This window comes from Haliotis cracherodii, unplaced genomic scaffold (genome assembly GCF_022045235.1).
Source record: "Haliotis cracherodii isolate W230 unplaced genomic scaffold, xgHalCrac1.p SCAF_1, whole genome shotgun sequence".
Classification (NCBI taxonomy): domain Eukaryota; kingdom Metazoa; phylum Mollusca; class Gastropoda; order Lepetellida; family Haliotidae; genus Haliotis; species Haliotis cracherodii.
In genome coordinates this window covers 6285430-6302301 of record NW_027266264.1, presented here as the reverse complement: position 1 = coordinate 6302301, position 16872 = coordinate 6285430, and the positions used below count along the sequence as shown (strand labels likewise).

At 46.0% G+C, this 16872-nt stretch overlaps 1 protein-coding gene across 1 annotated transcript in view; it reads left to right on the top strand.

The window, feature by feature from the left end:
• Positions 1-16872, top strand: part of LOC139471805 (uncharacterized) — a 51803-nt gene that overhangs the window by 10888 nt on the left and 24043 nt on the right. The window contains exons 12-21 of the mRNA XM_071254299.1: positions 7554-7603; positions 8684-9043; positions 9811-9963; positions 10565-10695; positions 11264-11438; positions 11866-12114; positions 12674-12724; positions 13004-13150; positions 15421-15599; positions 16268-16437. Coding sequence (XP_071110400.1) covers positions 7554-7603; positions 8684-9043; positions 9811-9963; positions 10565-10695; positions 11264-11438; positions 11866-12114; positions 12674-12724; positions 13004-13150; positions 15421-15599; positions 16268-16437 — 1665 coding nt within the window. The remainder of the gene's footprint in view (positions 1-7553; positions 7604-8683; positions 9044-9810; positions 9964-10564; positions 10696-11263; positions 11439-11865; positions 12115-12673; positions 12725-13003; positions 13151-15420; positions 15600-16267; positions 16438-16872) is intronic.

Here is a 16872-nt window from a genome sequence, read left to right as displayed (position 1 = left end):
TTGTAACCATTTTCCTTAATAAAAATTGTTACCACACAAAAAACTTTGTTTTTGTCTGATATACGTCCACCCTTATGGTGCCTCACCCTCCACGGCGCGTCACGCCAAGGGAAGCAACTCTCACCCAAATCACTTTCCTTATGTCATCTGACTAAGACAGACGTGCTGTTTTTTTCAAGACAAAACAAAGTACAAGATAATCGTTCGTACAAGAACCATGGCAGACCAAACTGTATGTATGGTACATTTCTTTCATGCAAAGGCGTAATACATCGCATTGTGAAGTTATAAAGTTGTAATTATGTGACACGTGTACGATACCTTTGAAAACAAAGGCCGTAGTAGCGTCCATTTTGTAGTGCCACGTATGATACATGTAACACCAGGGCCATCAAAAACGGCTTGGGTTTTTTAATGTTATATCATCGGGCTTTAGCCTACAATCTTTTCCTTTAATAAACCCAAGGTGGTGTGTTATTTATTTTTAAATTACACTTACCTTTTTTACGGGTTTTTTACACCTTCGCGCGTAACACGCCCACTTTGGTGTTATAATTATACTACGACATTGGCTATTAGTATCGCGTTACCAATCGCATTCTAAATTACGCCTTTGCTTCTAGTTGCACAATTTATGCACGTATCTTTCCGATCTTTCAATCGCACTGATACACTTTATTACCCTTCCCGCCAAACTCAAAAATTACGGTCTTTTTTACAGACCTTCAAACTGTGTACGGGGTGCTCGGCTTCGATTCCCCCCCAAGACAGGCATGATACTTGCATAAAGTGTTTGGCCGAAGACGGGCATGACGATGGGTCATGCCCGATCTGTGTTGCATTTACACCACGGGCGCAAAAAAAGAGGAAGGTGGACCTCTTACACTTTAAGGGTCTATTGAAGGCGGGGGTGGACATTAGATCGGCAAAGACCGCCCCCCCCCCATCTAAAAAAGTAAGAAGGGGAAAAAAAGCAGCTGAGACTGTCTCCTCCGCTCCCTCCCCGGGGGCCGGGGGAGAAGGCTCTAGGGTCCCCGTCACAATCACTGCACCCTCTCCTGCACCGTCTTTGGCAGACATCTCTGCCTTGTTGAGGTCGCAGATGGCGTCGATGATGGAGGAGGTAAAGTCTCAGCTCCGAGAGGAGATGCGGACCGAGCCTTCCCCGTTGTCGGCGCCGGACGCGGCTTCGAGACCTTGTGATATGCCCGGCGTCGGCCGAGGCAGGCCACTTGGTCTCGGGGACGATCTCAGACCGGGCTTCGGCGCCGGCTCGAGGTCGCTCCCCAGCGGAGGGGTGGCGGGCACTGGCCCGTTCACTACCGACGCACAGTTCTCCCTAGCGGAGCCAGACGCCTCTTCCGAGGCCGAGGCTTCCTCTAGCGGATTGCTAGCCCAGAGCCAGGTGGGTTCCCTTGAACCCCCGGCACCTCGGGACCGGGACTCGGCTTCGGGCCGGGTGCAGCCCGGGGATGCGAAGGCCCAGGCCTTCGGGCGTCCCCTTCCGACTTCGTCTGCCTCTTCTCTCGGGGAAGAGTCGATTAATTTCGGCTCGGAATCGAGAGAGGAGGAGTGGATGGAGGAGGGGGGAGACGACTCGGAGACCTCGGGAACATTTTCCTTCGTTTCCTCGTTGAGGCATGTACGGGACAAGATTGTCCAGGTACCGCCTCAGGTGGCTGCGCCTATGCCCCAGTCGGATCCGACTGAGTTCCGCCTTCCGGGGGACGCTTTTGCTCCGAGCAAGGCGCCCCAGGTGCGGCTCCGTATTCTGTCCTCATTGGTGCATGAAGTTATCAATCCTCTGTTGTCGGGTGCCCGCAGGAAGTTCGACCTGCCCGAACTTATTAAGCGGTACCCGTTAGCAGAGGATGGTGATTTTGAGGTACCGGTGGTGGACGAATGCGTCTGGACCTCCGTTACCCTGGGGGGGTCTTCGACCCCCAACTTGGCTAAGGTCAAGCAGGGCCGGCGGTTGCCACCCTTTCCCGCGTGCGGTACGGAGCTGAAGGCTGCTTACGTTTGCTTCGAGGAGCAATATCGTAACGCATGTCAGCAGCTCCGGGTGTCCGTACACTCCGCTTATCTGTCGGCCGTACAGAGGGAGTTAGCGGGAGAGGGGCCGGCCGACTCTTCGGAGTTGGCCGCGCAACTGACGGAGGTACATAGTCATCTTGCCAGGGACGCTATTCGTAGCTGTGCCTCGCAGATGATGTGCGCAGTCATGGGCATGCGCAGGCTGTGGATGTCGGTATCCAAATACTCGGCTTCCACACGCCAGGATCTACTTGCTTTGCCATATAAGATGGGTGCCACCCTCTTCCCTGGGGCTCAGCAGGTGGTCCGAGAGGCCGCACAGTTGTATGCCTCCATCAAGGATTCTAAGGCCTTGTTGGAGGTACCATGCGTTAAACCGCGTAAGCGGACCTCTCCACTTGCTTCCTCCTACGCTGATGCGCCGGGTCAGAAGTCTATCTCCGGGATAAAGCACACTCCGGTGCCTGCTACCCTAGAGAGGGCGGAATTCCTCCGTGCCGAGGTCGACGCACTTCTTATGAAGGCTGCGATCGAACCGGTTCCCGTGGGACAGGAAAGCGAGGGCTTCTACTCGACATATTTCCTAGTCACCAAAAAAGACGGAGGGTTCAGGCCTATTCTCAATCTGAGAAGGCTGAACAAACTTATAGAGGTACCGTCCTTCAGGATGGAGACACTGCGCTCGGTGATCTCAGCTGTCGAGACCGGAGAATGGCTAACGTCAATAGACCTAAAAGACGCCTATCTCCACGTACCCATACACCCCGAGTTCAAGAAATACCTCAGGTTTTCTTTCGACGGGAGGTGTTATCAGTTCAGGGTTCTACCATTCGGGATCGCTACGGCCCCGAGGGTGTTCACCAAGCTGATGTTGATTCCCGCCCAAGTGGCCAGGTCAAAAGGTCGGTTCTGCCATCCGTACCTCGACGACTGGTTACTAAGAGCTCTATCGCAATCCCTGAGTCAGATAGCTACACAACAAGTGATAGATATTCTGATCACTCTAGGGTGGATAGTCAATCTCAAGAAGTCAGATCTGAGCCCTACTCAGAATCTAGTCTTCCTAGGGGCGAATTTCAACACGGTGAGCGGAATTGTATCTCTGTCACAAGATCGCATTACCAAGGTCAGAAGTGTTACTTCCCAGTTCCTTCTGTCCGCCAGTCACACTGCTCGTACATGGCTCCAGTTACTGGGCAACATGGCGGCGACAGTGGATGTGGTTTGGCGGGCGCGCTTGAGAATGAGACCCATTCAACAAGCGCTCCGTCGACTTTGGGTGAACTCGGAAGATCTCGAGACTGTTCTCGAGACTCCGCAGTGGCTCAATGCACACCTTCAGTGGTGGACCGAGGTCGGGAATCTCTCCCGGGGGCTCCCCCTCGACACTCCCGTGCCGTCTCTCACAGTTCAAACAGACGCGTCACTCTCCGGCTGGGGAGGCGTTCTGAACGATCACACTGCCTCGGGACTATGGTCCCAGCAGGAGATCAAACTGCATATCAATGTGCTAGAACTGAGAGCGGTCAGGTTGGTGTTCCAACGCTTCCTGGATCTGCTTCGTGGCCAAGTGGTGCGTCTAGAGATGGACAACCAAACGGCGATGACTTACATCCGGAAGCAGGGGGGAACGGTGTCTCCGTCGCTTCTCCAAGAGACGTGGCAGTTCCTCCTATGGTGCGACTCACACGTTATCAGGGTGCTACCTGTTTATCTCCCGGGGGTAGACAACGTCCGTGCGGACGCTCTGTCTCGCCGGATCCTCGCTCCTCACGAGTGGAGGCTCGACCCGGGGATATTCGGGATTATCTCCCAGTTATACGGGTCGTTCCAGGTGGATCTGTTTGCGTCTGGGGTGAATCACCAGACACCAACGTTCTGCTCCCGAGTCCCCGACCCGAGGTCGGTGGCACCGGACGCCTTCCAGCTAGATTGGACGGACAGAATTCTGTGGGCATTCCCCCCAGTACCTCTGATTTCCAAGGTCCTGTCTCAGCTAGCCACTCAGCCTGCGCGACTACTTGTGCTCCTGGCACCCCTTTGGTCGGCGCAGAGTTGGTTTCCAGTCATACTCAGGTTTCTGGCTCAGCCTCCTGTTCTATTACCTTTACGACCGGACCTCCTATCCCAGAACGAGGCCCTCCACCCGAATCCCAGGATTCAGTGGGTGGCTTGGCCACTGTCCGGAATCGCCTCCAGGAGAGCGGTATTCCTGCACGAGTTGCAGACACAATACTGGCTTCGCGGAGGGATTCGACAAACGTTCAGTACGAGGATAGATGGGCCTGCTATGCGCGCTGGTGTGTCGATAGAGGGATTGCAGATCCCTTTTCTGGTGATCTCGTAGCCGTACTTGAGTTCCTCCAGTCGCGACTAGATGTCGGCCTGGCCGCATCGACAGTCCGGGGGTACTCTACAGCTATCGCTGCCTTTCACGTCCCCGTCGACGGGGCACTTTTGGGTGTGCACCCATTAGTGCAGCGTTTTTTAGCAGGTGTGGACAGGATCCGACCGCCTGTCCGGCGGATCAGTCCCCCTTGGGAATTGTCAATCGTTCTTGATTGGCTGTCCGGTCCTTCCTTTCGGGATCTGTCGTCTCTCTCTCTTCAGCTGTTGAGCTGGAAGACGGCGTTCCTTGTGGCGGTAACGTCCGGCAGACGGGTAGGCGACATTCACGCAATGTCAGCCGATCCCGAACTAACTGTCTTTCACCGGGACAGGGTCAGTATTCGCCTGCCGGACTCTTACCGTCCTAAGGTCGCACACGCCTTCCACGTGACGGCTCCTATTGAGCTACCTGCTCTTTCACAGCCTTCTTCGTCGGGGACCACTACAAGACATGCTCATGTCTTGGATGTCCGCAGGACCCTTAAGTCCTATATCAGCAGAACTAAGGGTATCCGTAAGGATAATCAACTATTTTGCTGTTATGGCGGTAGGAAGGCTGGCTCACCTGCGAGCAAACAAACAATCTCCAGGTGGATAGTCTCTACTATATGTACGGCGTACACACTTCAAGGCAGGGACCCCCCTACCAAGTTGAAGGCTCATTCGGTTAGAGCAGTGGCTACGACACAAGCGTATGCCGCGGCTCTGCCCATTGAGGAGATCTGCTCCGCGGCTATTTGGAGCCAGCCGAGCACGTTCATCAAACATTACCAACTCGACAAACACTCAAGCGAGCGTGCTCGGTTTGGTCAGTCAGTTCTCCGAACTGGGCAAAGTTCTACATCTCTAGCCGATTGAGCCTTCGAGATTTTAGACCGCCCGGACCGGTTATAACACTGCTCAGTAACGGTCCGGATTTTATCTTCTACGGTCGATACAATACCAGCCATTACCACTCGATAATCATCATATTTGCACATGCACTCCTTCGATTACGGGGACCCTCTGGCCTAGCTCTGTGCGGGTTTATAGGCTCTCGTGATCTGTGCCCCAATATCACTTGTTCAAAAAAAGTGTGGGGGGTGGGGGGTGTGTGTGTCTCGAGTTCTCGATATGATAAGCCACAAAGAATGGCTCTTTTCATGGTGTATGGTCGATAACGCCCTGTCTCCAGCCCCCGCCTTTCGACGGTGGTGCCTCACGATAAGGTTGGTTCCATTTATTGAACTCTTGTTTATTCATTGAAATAATCAAAATACGATGTATTTATGCACGCTTGTTGCTGACGGATGCCACTTCCTAGATTATCTTTAGGAGTCTATCTTGATGCAATAAGTGCCCCAAGGAGGATTTAATCTGAAAGAGAATTTTACAAACCTGTAGAGGTTATGAATTCTCTGATGAAATCCTCCTTGGGGCACGGCCACCCGCCTCCCCACATTCCGTCAGCATTAGACATATGGAAAGTGATTTGGGTGAGAGTTGCTTCCCTTGGCGTGACGCGCCGTGGAGGGTGAGGCACCATAAGGGTGGACGTATATCAGACAAAAACAAAGTTTTTTGTGTGGTAACAATTTTTATTAAGGAAAATGGTTACAACTATGTCATGTAGATTTTCTTGAGCCTGGAAAATGCAATAAGTGCCCCAAGGAGGATTTCATCAGAGAATTCATAACCTCTACAGGTTTGTAAAAATTTCCACCCTTGCCATTTCAAGCCTACTTGCCTCTGCTAACATATGAGAGGGCATTCAGAGCATGTTTATTCTACCAGTGTGGGAGATAACCACCCACAACTTTATGCTGCCACTGCCAAATCTGTCATCCTACCCTGGCTGTCCCATCAGTTTGATGTAGCATAAATCTCTGTACTGAACCAACAGATTAGGCCATACTAGATGTGCTTAACACCTTTGATGTCACATTTGACAATGTCTGTTCAGATATCCTTGCAACCCTATCATAGCTACTGTCATAGAGGATGCTGTTCTATAGCTTTGCCTCAAATAACATAGCCGTATAAAGTGGTCCTGGGCAGCCGTTGTGGCCTTGGGGCTGGCCTGATGTACCATGCTTGTGGTACTGATACGAGATGGTACAGTCATGCCCCGCTTATACAGACTTCAGATATCCGGAAACCTTGGTTCCTGGACGATTTTCATTCAAAACGAAATAATTACTATATAAATTTACCCGTATATACGGAAATTCAGTTTCCGGAACCGGATGGTCATTTTCATACACAAAACACTGAAATGAACACAAAATTGTCTCACTTACCCGGACATTACACTTCCGCTGGTGGTAATCCTTCCACTGGTGGTAATCCTTTGATTCGTGAGAAGTCAATTAACCAAGTGACACTGAGTTACGTTTGAGACGAGCTTGTTTATTGTACATGTAATCCCATTCGATAAATATGGCGTCTGGTGAGGAAGGAAGCTTGTGCTTGTATAGAGAACTTGATTACATATTACGAGAACTCAGGTGATCTGGACAATTTGGAATTATTGTTTAAAATTCAAACCTCAAAAAGTGGTAAAGTTCAAACTTCCATGACAGATTTTTTTAAATGTGTATGTCTTGAATAAAGATTGAGTGGATGTATCTGTTTGCTCTGTCATCTGTCATGAGTTGCATAATTGAAGGGAAGTAACTCTTCCAGTAAGAAGCTGGTTTCAGTTACATTGTATAGGGAAATTCGTTTATACAGACGAATTGTGAAATGACACAAGTGTCCGTATAAACAAGGCTCGACTGTACTCTGTTTTGTTTTACTTTGATTTAAATGTTGCTCACAGACAGAGTTTTGCACCCGAATGCTCCTTACTTTTGTGGACCTATTCATGTTTCCCATGCAGAACATGCTTGTGCATTGACCCCCTGGTTCTCATCTATAGTGTTATGTTAGGGTGATGCATTTGGTTGTTGCTACATGTAGATAATTCCAGCAATGACATTAATTTGGTACCTTTGTGATTCTTTCTTTGAGTACAGATTAAACAACTGATTCCTTTTTGTGACTTTTTATAGGTTTACACAACAGTTATTGTGATAATATATTGTGCCAATAGGAATTAGTGAGTTTTAAGATGTTATGTTTTACAAGATAATGGTAATATATTTCAGCTGGTAAAGAACATGAAGAACAGATATCCCAGATGAAAACTGACAATGCTGTAAGTACGCAGAAACACCTTCACCGACTAATTGGAGATGATGCATGAGTATTACACTCACTGCCAAAAGAAACGTGAACCATAGAAACATATATGGGTGTCTGCTATCTGTCATTTGGACAGTGAAATAGACAGTGTTTATTGTTTCACACTGTTTTCAGCATGAGTGTTGATGAAATGGATGTCCGTTTGTATATGGGTACACTTGCACTGTCCCGGATAGCGGCCATATTTGTTTGATGCTTCGGGGGCTTGCATTCATATTGTTTAATTTTATTGAACCACAAAATTGAATATCAAAGCAAATCATAATGCAGACATCAGCATAAAAAAATTAATAGACGTATCATAATCATGTGTAGCAACCTCATCAGTTACATGCATTGGGAACCTGTGAAGATCTAGGGTAGAATAGCTCTTCAGCAACCCATGCTTGCCGTAAAAAGTGACTGCTTGTCATAAGAGACGACTAACGGGATCGGGTTTTTCAGGCTCGATGACTTGGTTGATGCATGTCATTGTATCCCCAATTACATGGATCAATGCTCATGATGTCAATCACTGGAATGTCTGGTCCAGACTGGATTATTTACAGACGGTCGTCATATAGCTGGAATATTGCTGAGTGCGACGTTAAACAACAACAAAACTCACTAAAAATTCATTGGAGTCACATTCATCTAACATTTTTTATTTTTCTTTAACTTTGGTAACTAAAACATACACATACTTAGGAAAGCTTTCATCACCCCCAAAAAACCCTGTTAATTTAGTGAGATAGCTATAAATGGCGGCTGAACAACTTAGAAACCATTACTTAAGAAGGAGCTTGTGCTCACCCTTCACCAAAATGGCGAAAGGTAGCCAGTACACTGTCTTCTAGCCTGCTAATGTTTTACGATAGAAATCGTTAGAAGCTTATGAAGCTGCGTATCGTTCTGGGCTGCAGCGGTTCGTGTCAGCTGACAAAATTCACAGATTGAGTTGCACATGAAACACAAAATCATCCCAGACAAACTAAACAGAGGATGGGTATGCTTTTCCACTCAAATTACTTCTTTCTTTTGGCATTGCTGTTAGGCCTTGTTGGCAGAGATGGAAAGTTTGAAAATCCAAATGTCTGAACAAGACTCCAAGATGTCGACAATTGTCCCTGTGGGAGCTGCAGTAGTTGCAGCTACCCCACCATCAAGTGCACAGACGTCCGAGGCCCAAACCCAGACTGATGTTGAAAGAAGGCCAGCAGCTATTGTGGGCACAGTAGTAGTAAGAGACTCAGAGCAGCAAGAGAGAGAAAAGGAGCACATTGATGGCGAGAGACAGGAGATGACGGACGAGAGACAGAGCATGGAGGAAGAGCGTGAAAGGCTGGCGGAGGAGAGGAAGTCCTGGGTCGCTGAAATAAACAAACTGCAGGCCGAGTTGGCTCTTGTCTCTAAGGTGAGTTGTTGTCATCAAGGATTGACTGTCAGGGTCTTGTGTTATGATGTTCAGTTGGTCTTGAGAAGATCTTGAAGAATGTATTTCATTTGAAAGTATTGTATTTTATCTTATCCTGACTCATACTTATTGTTTATCTCTCTCTCTTCTGAATAGGACCCGTGAAGATCCGGGGTAGAATAGATGTTGGATCAACCCATGTTTGCCGTAAAAGGCAACTTTATGTTTGTTGTAAGAGGCGACTAACAAGATCGGGTGGTCAGGGTCGCTGACTTGGTTGATGCATGTCATCGTATCCCAATTGCGTGGGTCAATGCTGATGATGTCAATCACTGGATTGTCTGGTCCAGACTGGATTATTTACAGACTGCTGCATATAGCTGTAATATTGCTGAGTGCGGCGTTAAACAACAAACAAACAACCAATCTTCCGAAAAGTAGTTGAAATGTCCTACTCTGTGTTCCCCGAGAACAGAGAACAGACAATGCAAGGTTAATTTTTAATGGATGGCTTGGATTAAATAGAACGGAATTTTTCCCAACTACACAGTGGGTGAAAAAAAAAAAGAGAGAGAGAGAGTGACGAGTTACTGGTTCCAGTCTGCCTCAAGAACACAGGGTGTGTTGGGGTGAGATGTTTTTTCTGTTCTCCGGGAAAACAGAACAGGAAGTTTCTACTGCTATTAGGAAGAGAGAGATTAGCAATAAGTATGGGTCAGTTTTAGTGTAAGAAATATTTTTACTAAAAAAAATATATTTTTGTGTAGGATCGAGCAGAGTGGCAGGTGAAGTACGAGGTGATGAAGAGCCAGGCGGGGGATGCAGCTACGCTCCACACCAAGTACATGATGCTGGAGAACCAGTACGCTGCCCTCTCCGCTGTTGTTGCAGCATCAGACACGTCTAAAACTGCAGCAGAGGTACAGCTTACACATACGACAGTCTCAGTAAACGGAGTCAGAAGCTGAGCACTGGATGTGTTCATAATGAATTGATGTACAGGGAAATCTTGTTCAGAATCCATCAAACATGTTGAGTTATTCATAGTTTGAGTGTCCGTGTGAGTACTGAAAAGGGGTCTGTCCAGATCAAATATTTTGTAATCTTATACAATATAAATAAGTAAAGTAGTTAACAAGGCATCACTGCAGGTCAGTTGGTTCCTACTTGAAAGTATTTGATTATTTTTGCTTTATCAAGTATGAAGATATCATTCATGCCCAAGTGAACTAGCACATAGATAAAAGTCTTAATTGATAACAAGTTTGGATTTTAAGAAAAATCAGATAACGATCAATATACATTGTTCTGTGGCTAACAATGAGCCCCACTGTTGTGCACTGGGCATTGGGCATCAGGTAGTTGCTATGGAGTTTGCTTGTGATGAGGAAGAAGTGGTTTGATTCTCCACATTTGTACGCTGTGTGAAGTTCATTGTTGGTGTCCCCGGCATGATTCATTACTGGAATGTTGCAAACAGTAGACCTAAAAACTCTCTCACTCACTTACTCTGTTTTACAGGAAAGCTCCAAAAAGACTGCCGAAGAGAAGGCCATGATGGCGACAGAGCAGGCAAGGCTGGAGGCAGAGATCAAGAAGTATGAAGCTGACTTCAGAAAGAAGAATGGACATCCACCTACAGAGAAAGACAAGTAAGGGCCTCACTTAAGTTGCTGGAAACAGCTGTATCATATCTGTTTTTGTCGTTACCTCCCTTCACTTGATATTTATATAATGGTAATGCTTGCCTTATCTCTAGATGTCATAGTTGTAGTACAAGGTGGCTCATAGATGAGCTTTATGTATTTACATTGCAAACATGACGGTAAATGAGTAGTTACCTCCCCTTGAACAAGGTCCTCTCTGTACAGCTTACACTTTTATGTGGCTAAGAAATAGTGGTAATGACACATATCTTCTACCTATGTGCAGTAGGCTTTGGTAACCTCGTTGTCTAAGGTCCTGCAATCCACTGTTCAGTGTTACATCCCTTAGGTGGGACAGAAGGCTATGCTTTTGGGTTCGAATCCCAGCCTGGCCAGATAATGTTTCTGAGTTTGTCAGCACCCTACCTGTGCTCATGGGTTTTTCAAATTTGGTAAATGTCCTGCTTTATTTCAGGCTTTCTTCCCACATTATGCTGACACACTGTGATATATAACTGAAATTCTGTTCAAAGTGGCGTTAAATCAAACCTACTCACTCACTCACTCACTGCAGATCTGACTCAGACAAGGAGATGTACACCCAGTTGGAGGAGGTGAACACAGTAGTGACCTCGCTGGACAAGAAGATAGAGACCCTGGAACATGTGAAGGCAGGAAACGTTCCTCCGCCCCCCGAGGTGGCCCCAACTCCTGTTGTCATCAAAGACCCGGAGGTGAAGACGGTAGAGGTGGGTGTTTACAGTAGAGACAACTTCAAGATGAAAGCTGTTGCTATGATACATGCTGGGCACACACATTTCCATGCTCCTCTATGGACATATACTGACTGCCAAAAGAAATGTGAATTCCATACCTGTGGGTTCAGTGCACGAATGACCATACTGGTATGTTGTGTGAAACGATGCTTATAACGCATCACATGTGACGTCATAGATCCATGACCCGAGATGCACCATTTGTCTTGTGGATTAATATGTAAAGTTTGTACGTCTGTTCTCATTCATTGAAATAGTCTCTTTAGGGTTACTCAGAATTATGAAAATAAATTATCAAAATGTGTGTGTTTTTCCATATAATAAATACAAAAGTATGCATTATGATAAGCCTACAACGTATGATGTCAACATTGCAGTTTATTCATGTAAAATATATCAGGTGCTGGTACCAGACCCATCAATTGTTGCTGCCCTGGAAAAGGCACAGCAAGAGTTATCTGCCCTCCAGACCCAACTCTCCGATCTACAGCAAGAGAAGTCACTGCTTCATACACAGATCAGTTCTTTGAACACTGACCTGTCTGAAAGCAGGGGCAAGATCGTGGAGCTAGAGCGGCTCCTGGACGAGGGTGATGGACTGGATGGAGTTGCTGTAGCTGCAGCTGCTAATGTTGCTGCCAGTGCTGAGGTAAATACAGACTCATTAGACGTCAATAACAACTCTTACTTCTCAATTATGTTGAACTATCTTATGGGGGCACGGGTGGCCCAGTTGTCTTAGACATGAACTTCGCTGTTCAGAGTAAAGTCCCATGGGCATGTCAGAAACCTAGGATCGTGGTTTTGAATCCAAGTTTGCCCCGATTATGTTTATAGGTTTGTCAGCACCTTTCCCGTGCTTGTGTGTTTCAGTGGTAAATGTCTGAGACCTGCATCACTTTGGGCTTTCCTCCAGCATTAAGCTGACACACTGTGATATAACTGGAATACTGTTCGAAGTGGCATTATGCTCAAATCTCTCAATCACCAGATTATCTTATGAGCCTTGTATTAATAGTTTTATTATCACTGCACTCTTAGTTTTTTTGTAATTTTGTTTTGTTTTCGTACTCTTGTTACGCCATTATAAGAATTTTGTTCAGACTTTTTATTTTTGTACAGTTAATTGTACCAATTAGCACCAATATTCATGACTATTTTCATTTTCTCTGTTTTGTTCTTGTTTTGCATCATTGGTTTTGTTTCAGTCTGAAGAGAAGGTATCTGAGCTAACAAGTCAGCTTGCAGAGAGAGATGATGTGAGACTTCAATTGTGGCAACATATTTCAATAAACGTCTTAATGTTGTTAGTGTAAATGTTGATAATCATGATTGTTGGCAATATCCAGTGCGACATAGAATCTGACATGTTTTATACCTACAAAATGTGACTGACGTTAAAAGGGATTTTATGGTACATATATATATATAGAGAGAGAGAGATAGAGAAAAACATCCTACTGTGAGATTTTAATGAGCACTACAGTATGCTGAGTATATATCAGATGGTTTCATTTCCAACGTATTCATTATTGTAGGAGTTGGAACGTCTTCGCCGTGAGAACCGTGAAATGCAGAAAGACATGAAGAAGATGATCAAGCGATATGAGAAGCTCCAGGCCAAGCTGAAGAAGATGGAGGTGAACGAGGGAGCCAGTGCCCTGTTGCAGGTGGTCGTAGCCATGGTGAGTCTTTGAATGTCAGTCTATTGACCTGAAGGAGAGAGGTGAACGAGGGAGCCAGTGCCCTGTTGCAGGTGGTCGTAGCCATGGTGAGTCTTTGAATGTCAGTCTATTGACCTGAAGGAGAGAGGTGAACGAGGGAGCCAGTGCCCTGTTGCAGGTGGTCGTAGCCATGGTGAGTCCTATAAGTGTCAGTCTATTGACCTGAAGGAGAGAGGTGAACGAGGGAGCCAGTGCCCTGTTGCAGGTGGTCGTAGCCATGGTGAGTCCTATAAGTGTCAGTCTATTGACCTGAAGGAGAGAGGTGAACGAGGGAGCCAGTGCCCTGTTGCAGGTGGTCGTAGCCATGGTGAGTCCTATAAGTGTCAGTCTATTGACCTGAAGGAGAGAGGTGAACGAGGGAGCCAGTGCCCTGTTGCAGGTGGTCGTAGCCATTGTGAGTCCTATAAGTGTCAGTCGATTGACCTGAAGGAGAGAGGTGAACGAGGGAGCCAGTGCCCTGTTGCAGGTGGTCGTAGCCATGGTGAGTCCTATAAGTGTCAGTCTATTGACCTGAAGAAGATGGAGGTGAACGAGGGAGCCAGTGCCCTGTTGCAGGTGGTCGTAGCCATGGTGAGTCCTATAAGTGTCAGTCTATTGACCTGAAGGAGTTAGGTGAACGAGGGAGCCAGTGCCCTGTTGCAGGTGGTCGTAGCCATGGTGAGTCCTGTAAGTGTCAGTCTATTGACCTGAAGAAGATGGAGGTGAACGTGGCATCCTGCAGGTGGTCGTAGCCATGGTGAGTGTCAAGTGTCAGAAGGAAGTGAATGGGTGTCTTTACCTTAAAAACAAGTAGGTAAATGGAGGTGTGAGCTGCATGAGCGCACTCATGGTATCCCAATAAGTAGTAAATGTCTAACACCTGCGCCTGGCTGCATGCCTAGTTCCATGTGAGCAACATGCGTATCCATTTTCATGTACTTATATGTGCTCCAAGTCTGTGACGACTGTTACGCATACATAGGTGAACTCCAGCTTCATCTAGACAGTACAGGGGGCCTGGGGGGCCTGGGGGGCCTGGGGGGCCCAGTCGTCTGAGGTGATGAAATTGGTGGTGCAGGGTTGCCTCCCTTGGCATTCCAGAAAACTATGACCCAACCCAAACTTCACTTACTCCACAATACAAGCTGAATGGGTGTCAAACATATAGGAGAAAACACACCTCCAAGCTTTTGGTTGACAATGTAAGACCTGAGAGAGAGGGAAGAGAGACACAGACTTACAAGGAAAACTTCAAAAGGGATGAGGTCTTACTAGGAAAAGGAAAATCTCATACCCGGTCTTACTAGGAAAAGGAAAACCTCATACCTGGTGTTACTAGGAAAAGGAAAACCTAATACCAGGTCTTACTAGGAAAAGGAAAACCTCATACCTGGTCTTACTAGGAAAAGGAAAATCTCATACCCGGTCTTACTAGGAAAAGTAAAACCTCATACCCGGTCTTACTAGGAAAAGGAAAACCTCATACCTGGTCTTACTAGGAAAAGGAAAACCTAATATCAGGTCTTACTAGGAAAAGGAAAACCTCATACCTGGTCTTACTAGGAAAAGGAAAACCTCATACCCGGTCTTACTAGGAAAAGGAAAACCTCATACCCGGTCTTACTAGGAATAGGAAAACCTCATACCTGGTCTTACTAGGAAAAGTAAACCTCATACCTGGTCTTACTAGGAAAAGTAAACCTCATACCTGGTCTTACTATAAAATGAATAGTTTGGTTAAATGGAGGGTACCAGCATGGAGGTTTATAACTTGATTAGTCCTTCTTTCCCTGTTTTCCTATTGATCTCAGTATCAAGTAGTCCTGCTTGTGGTAATAGTCAACTAAAATGTTATTGGATGGTCAGGCTGTTTGTGTTTGGATTGGTGCTCACACTTTCAGCCACTGGTTTCCCTTTTCATGATGTGATTGTCTATGATATAACTGGAATATTGCTGACTGAGGCATTAATCACCATTCGTCCAATCACTCTTTCCCTATTGACAAGCCTGACATACATGTTATAATGATAACCTGATGTGAAACTGTATGAAGGCCAAATGAATTATGTCCATGTTTTAAAAATATACCTGCCATGATTTTTTAAAAGATAGAAACATGAAGCCCAGCTCTTCAATTGAAAATGTCCTCTTTCTATTATTCTACTTGTCAGAAGTATCTTGTATCTTTAGCTATTGGCCAAGACGATCTATGAAATGAATAGGATCTTATCATATCAAATGTATCACCCAGGCACACGAGGTCCATGGCAAGGTGCCAGCTGCAGCTGAAGAGGTGGACACACGTCTCAAGTCGGAAGAAGAGGATGTGAAGAAACTGAAGGAGTCGCAGAACGAGAATCAGAAGGCCCTGGATACATGGGCCCAGATGTACAAGAAAAAACACAAGAAGGAAGCGACTCCCGAGGACAGGTGAGGCTGTGGTCACGATTCATTACAGACTGCCCTCATACCGCTTGAATTGTTATACCTTTATTAGGAATGTTGCAATTCCATTGGGTATTCCGTATCATGTGATGAAACAATACATTTCAATGTAGAAATCATGTGACTGACACTGACCTTGAATATTGACTCATCACATGATCAGTATTGCCCTGTCACGTAATAAATATTGACTTGTCTGCTTGAAAATAAGATGGTGTCTGGTACGAATATCTCATGGTTCAAAGCTAGGTTACTGTAATGAAACAGAGGACTGTTTAAACACTTAATAAACTTTAAAGTGAAATTTGGTATAACAAAACGAATGATTGCTCTTGATGAGGTAAATATGCGAAAACAAAGTGGACCCGACTCCTTTGGCTGTCTGACGGGACCACCTCAGGGGTCGGGTCCTCGGGCACTTGTTTTCACACATTTACCTTGTCAAGAGTAATTATTTTTACAGTGTGGCATTAAAACAAAGTGCAGAACAATACATAAATAAATAAATATGTAGTTAAGAACAAAAAAAAAGAAATATAAATGAAAAATATAAGCTAAAAACATTATATTGAATAAGGTAAATAACATTAATCAAATAAACTATTAAAACATTAAAATAATCTGATAACTAACCAAGTACTGCTTTGTCTCAGGGATGCGGAGTGTGTGAGGCTGCAGGAGGCAGTAGATGTCGCAGTGAAGGAGGTTGACGACAGCGGCCGGAGACAGCAGGCTCTCACCATGCTGCAGACCGGGGTTGTCAAGGTGAAGGAGCTCCAGCAACAGAGGCCCGCATCAGCCGCCAGGGTTGCCAAGGAGACGGGTGGGACATCTCTACTTCCACCATGTCTACTTATGTTTGTTATTTCTCACCCCCGTGAAGATCCGGGTTAGAATTGGGAACCAGCAACCCATGCTAGTTGTCAAAGGTCACTATGCTTGTCATAAGAGGCGACTAACGGGATCGGGTGGTCAGGCTTGTTGACTTGGATGATGCATGCCATTGTATCCCAATTGCGTTGATCGATGCTCATGATGTCAATCACTGGATTGTCTGCCATTATATAGATGGAATATTGCTGAGTGTGGTGTAAACAACAAACGAAGAAAATTAGATTTGAATTTGTTGTTGAACCATTGGCCTCAGATCTTTAATACAAACTGGCAGATAGTAATATTCTTCAAATAATTTTCATACAAATTTACCCTTCACTGTCAAAAAGTTTTTCGTGTTGATGCAAAACTTGACAGTATGCTG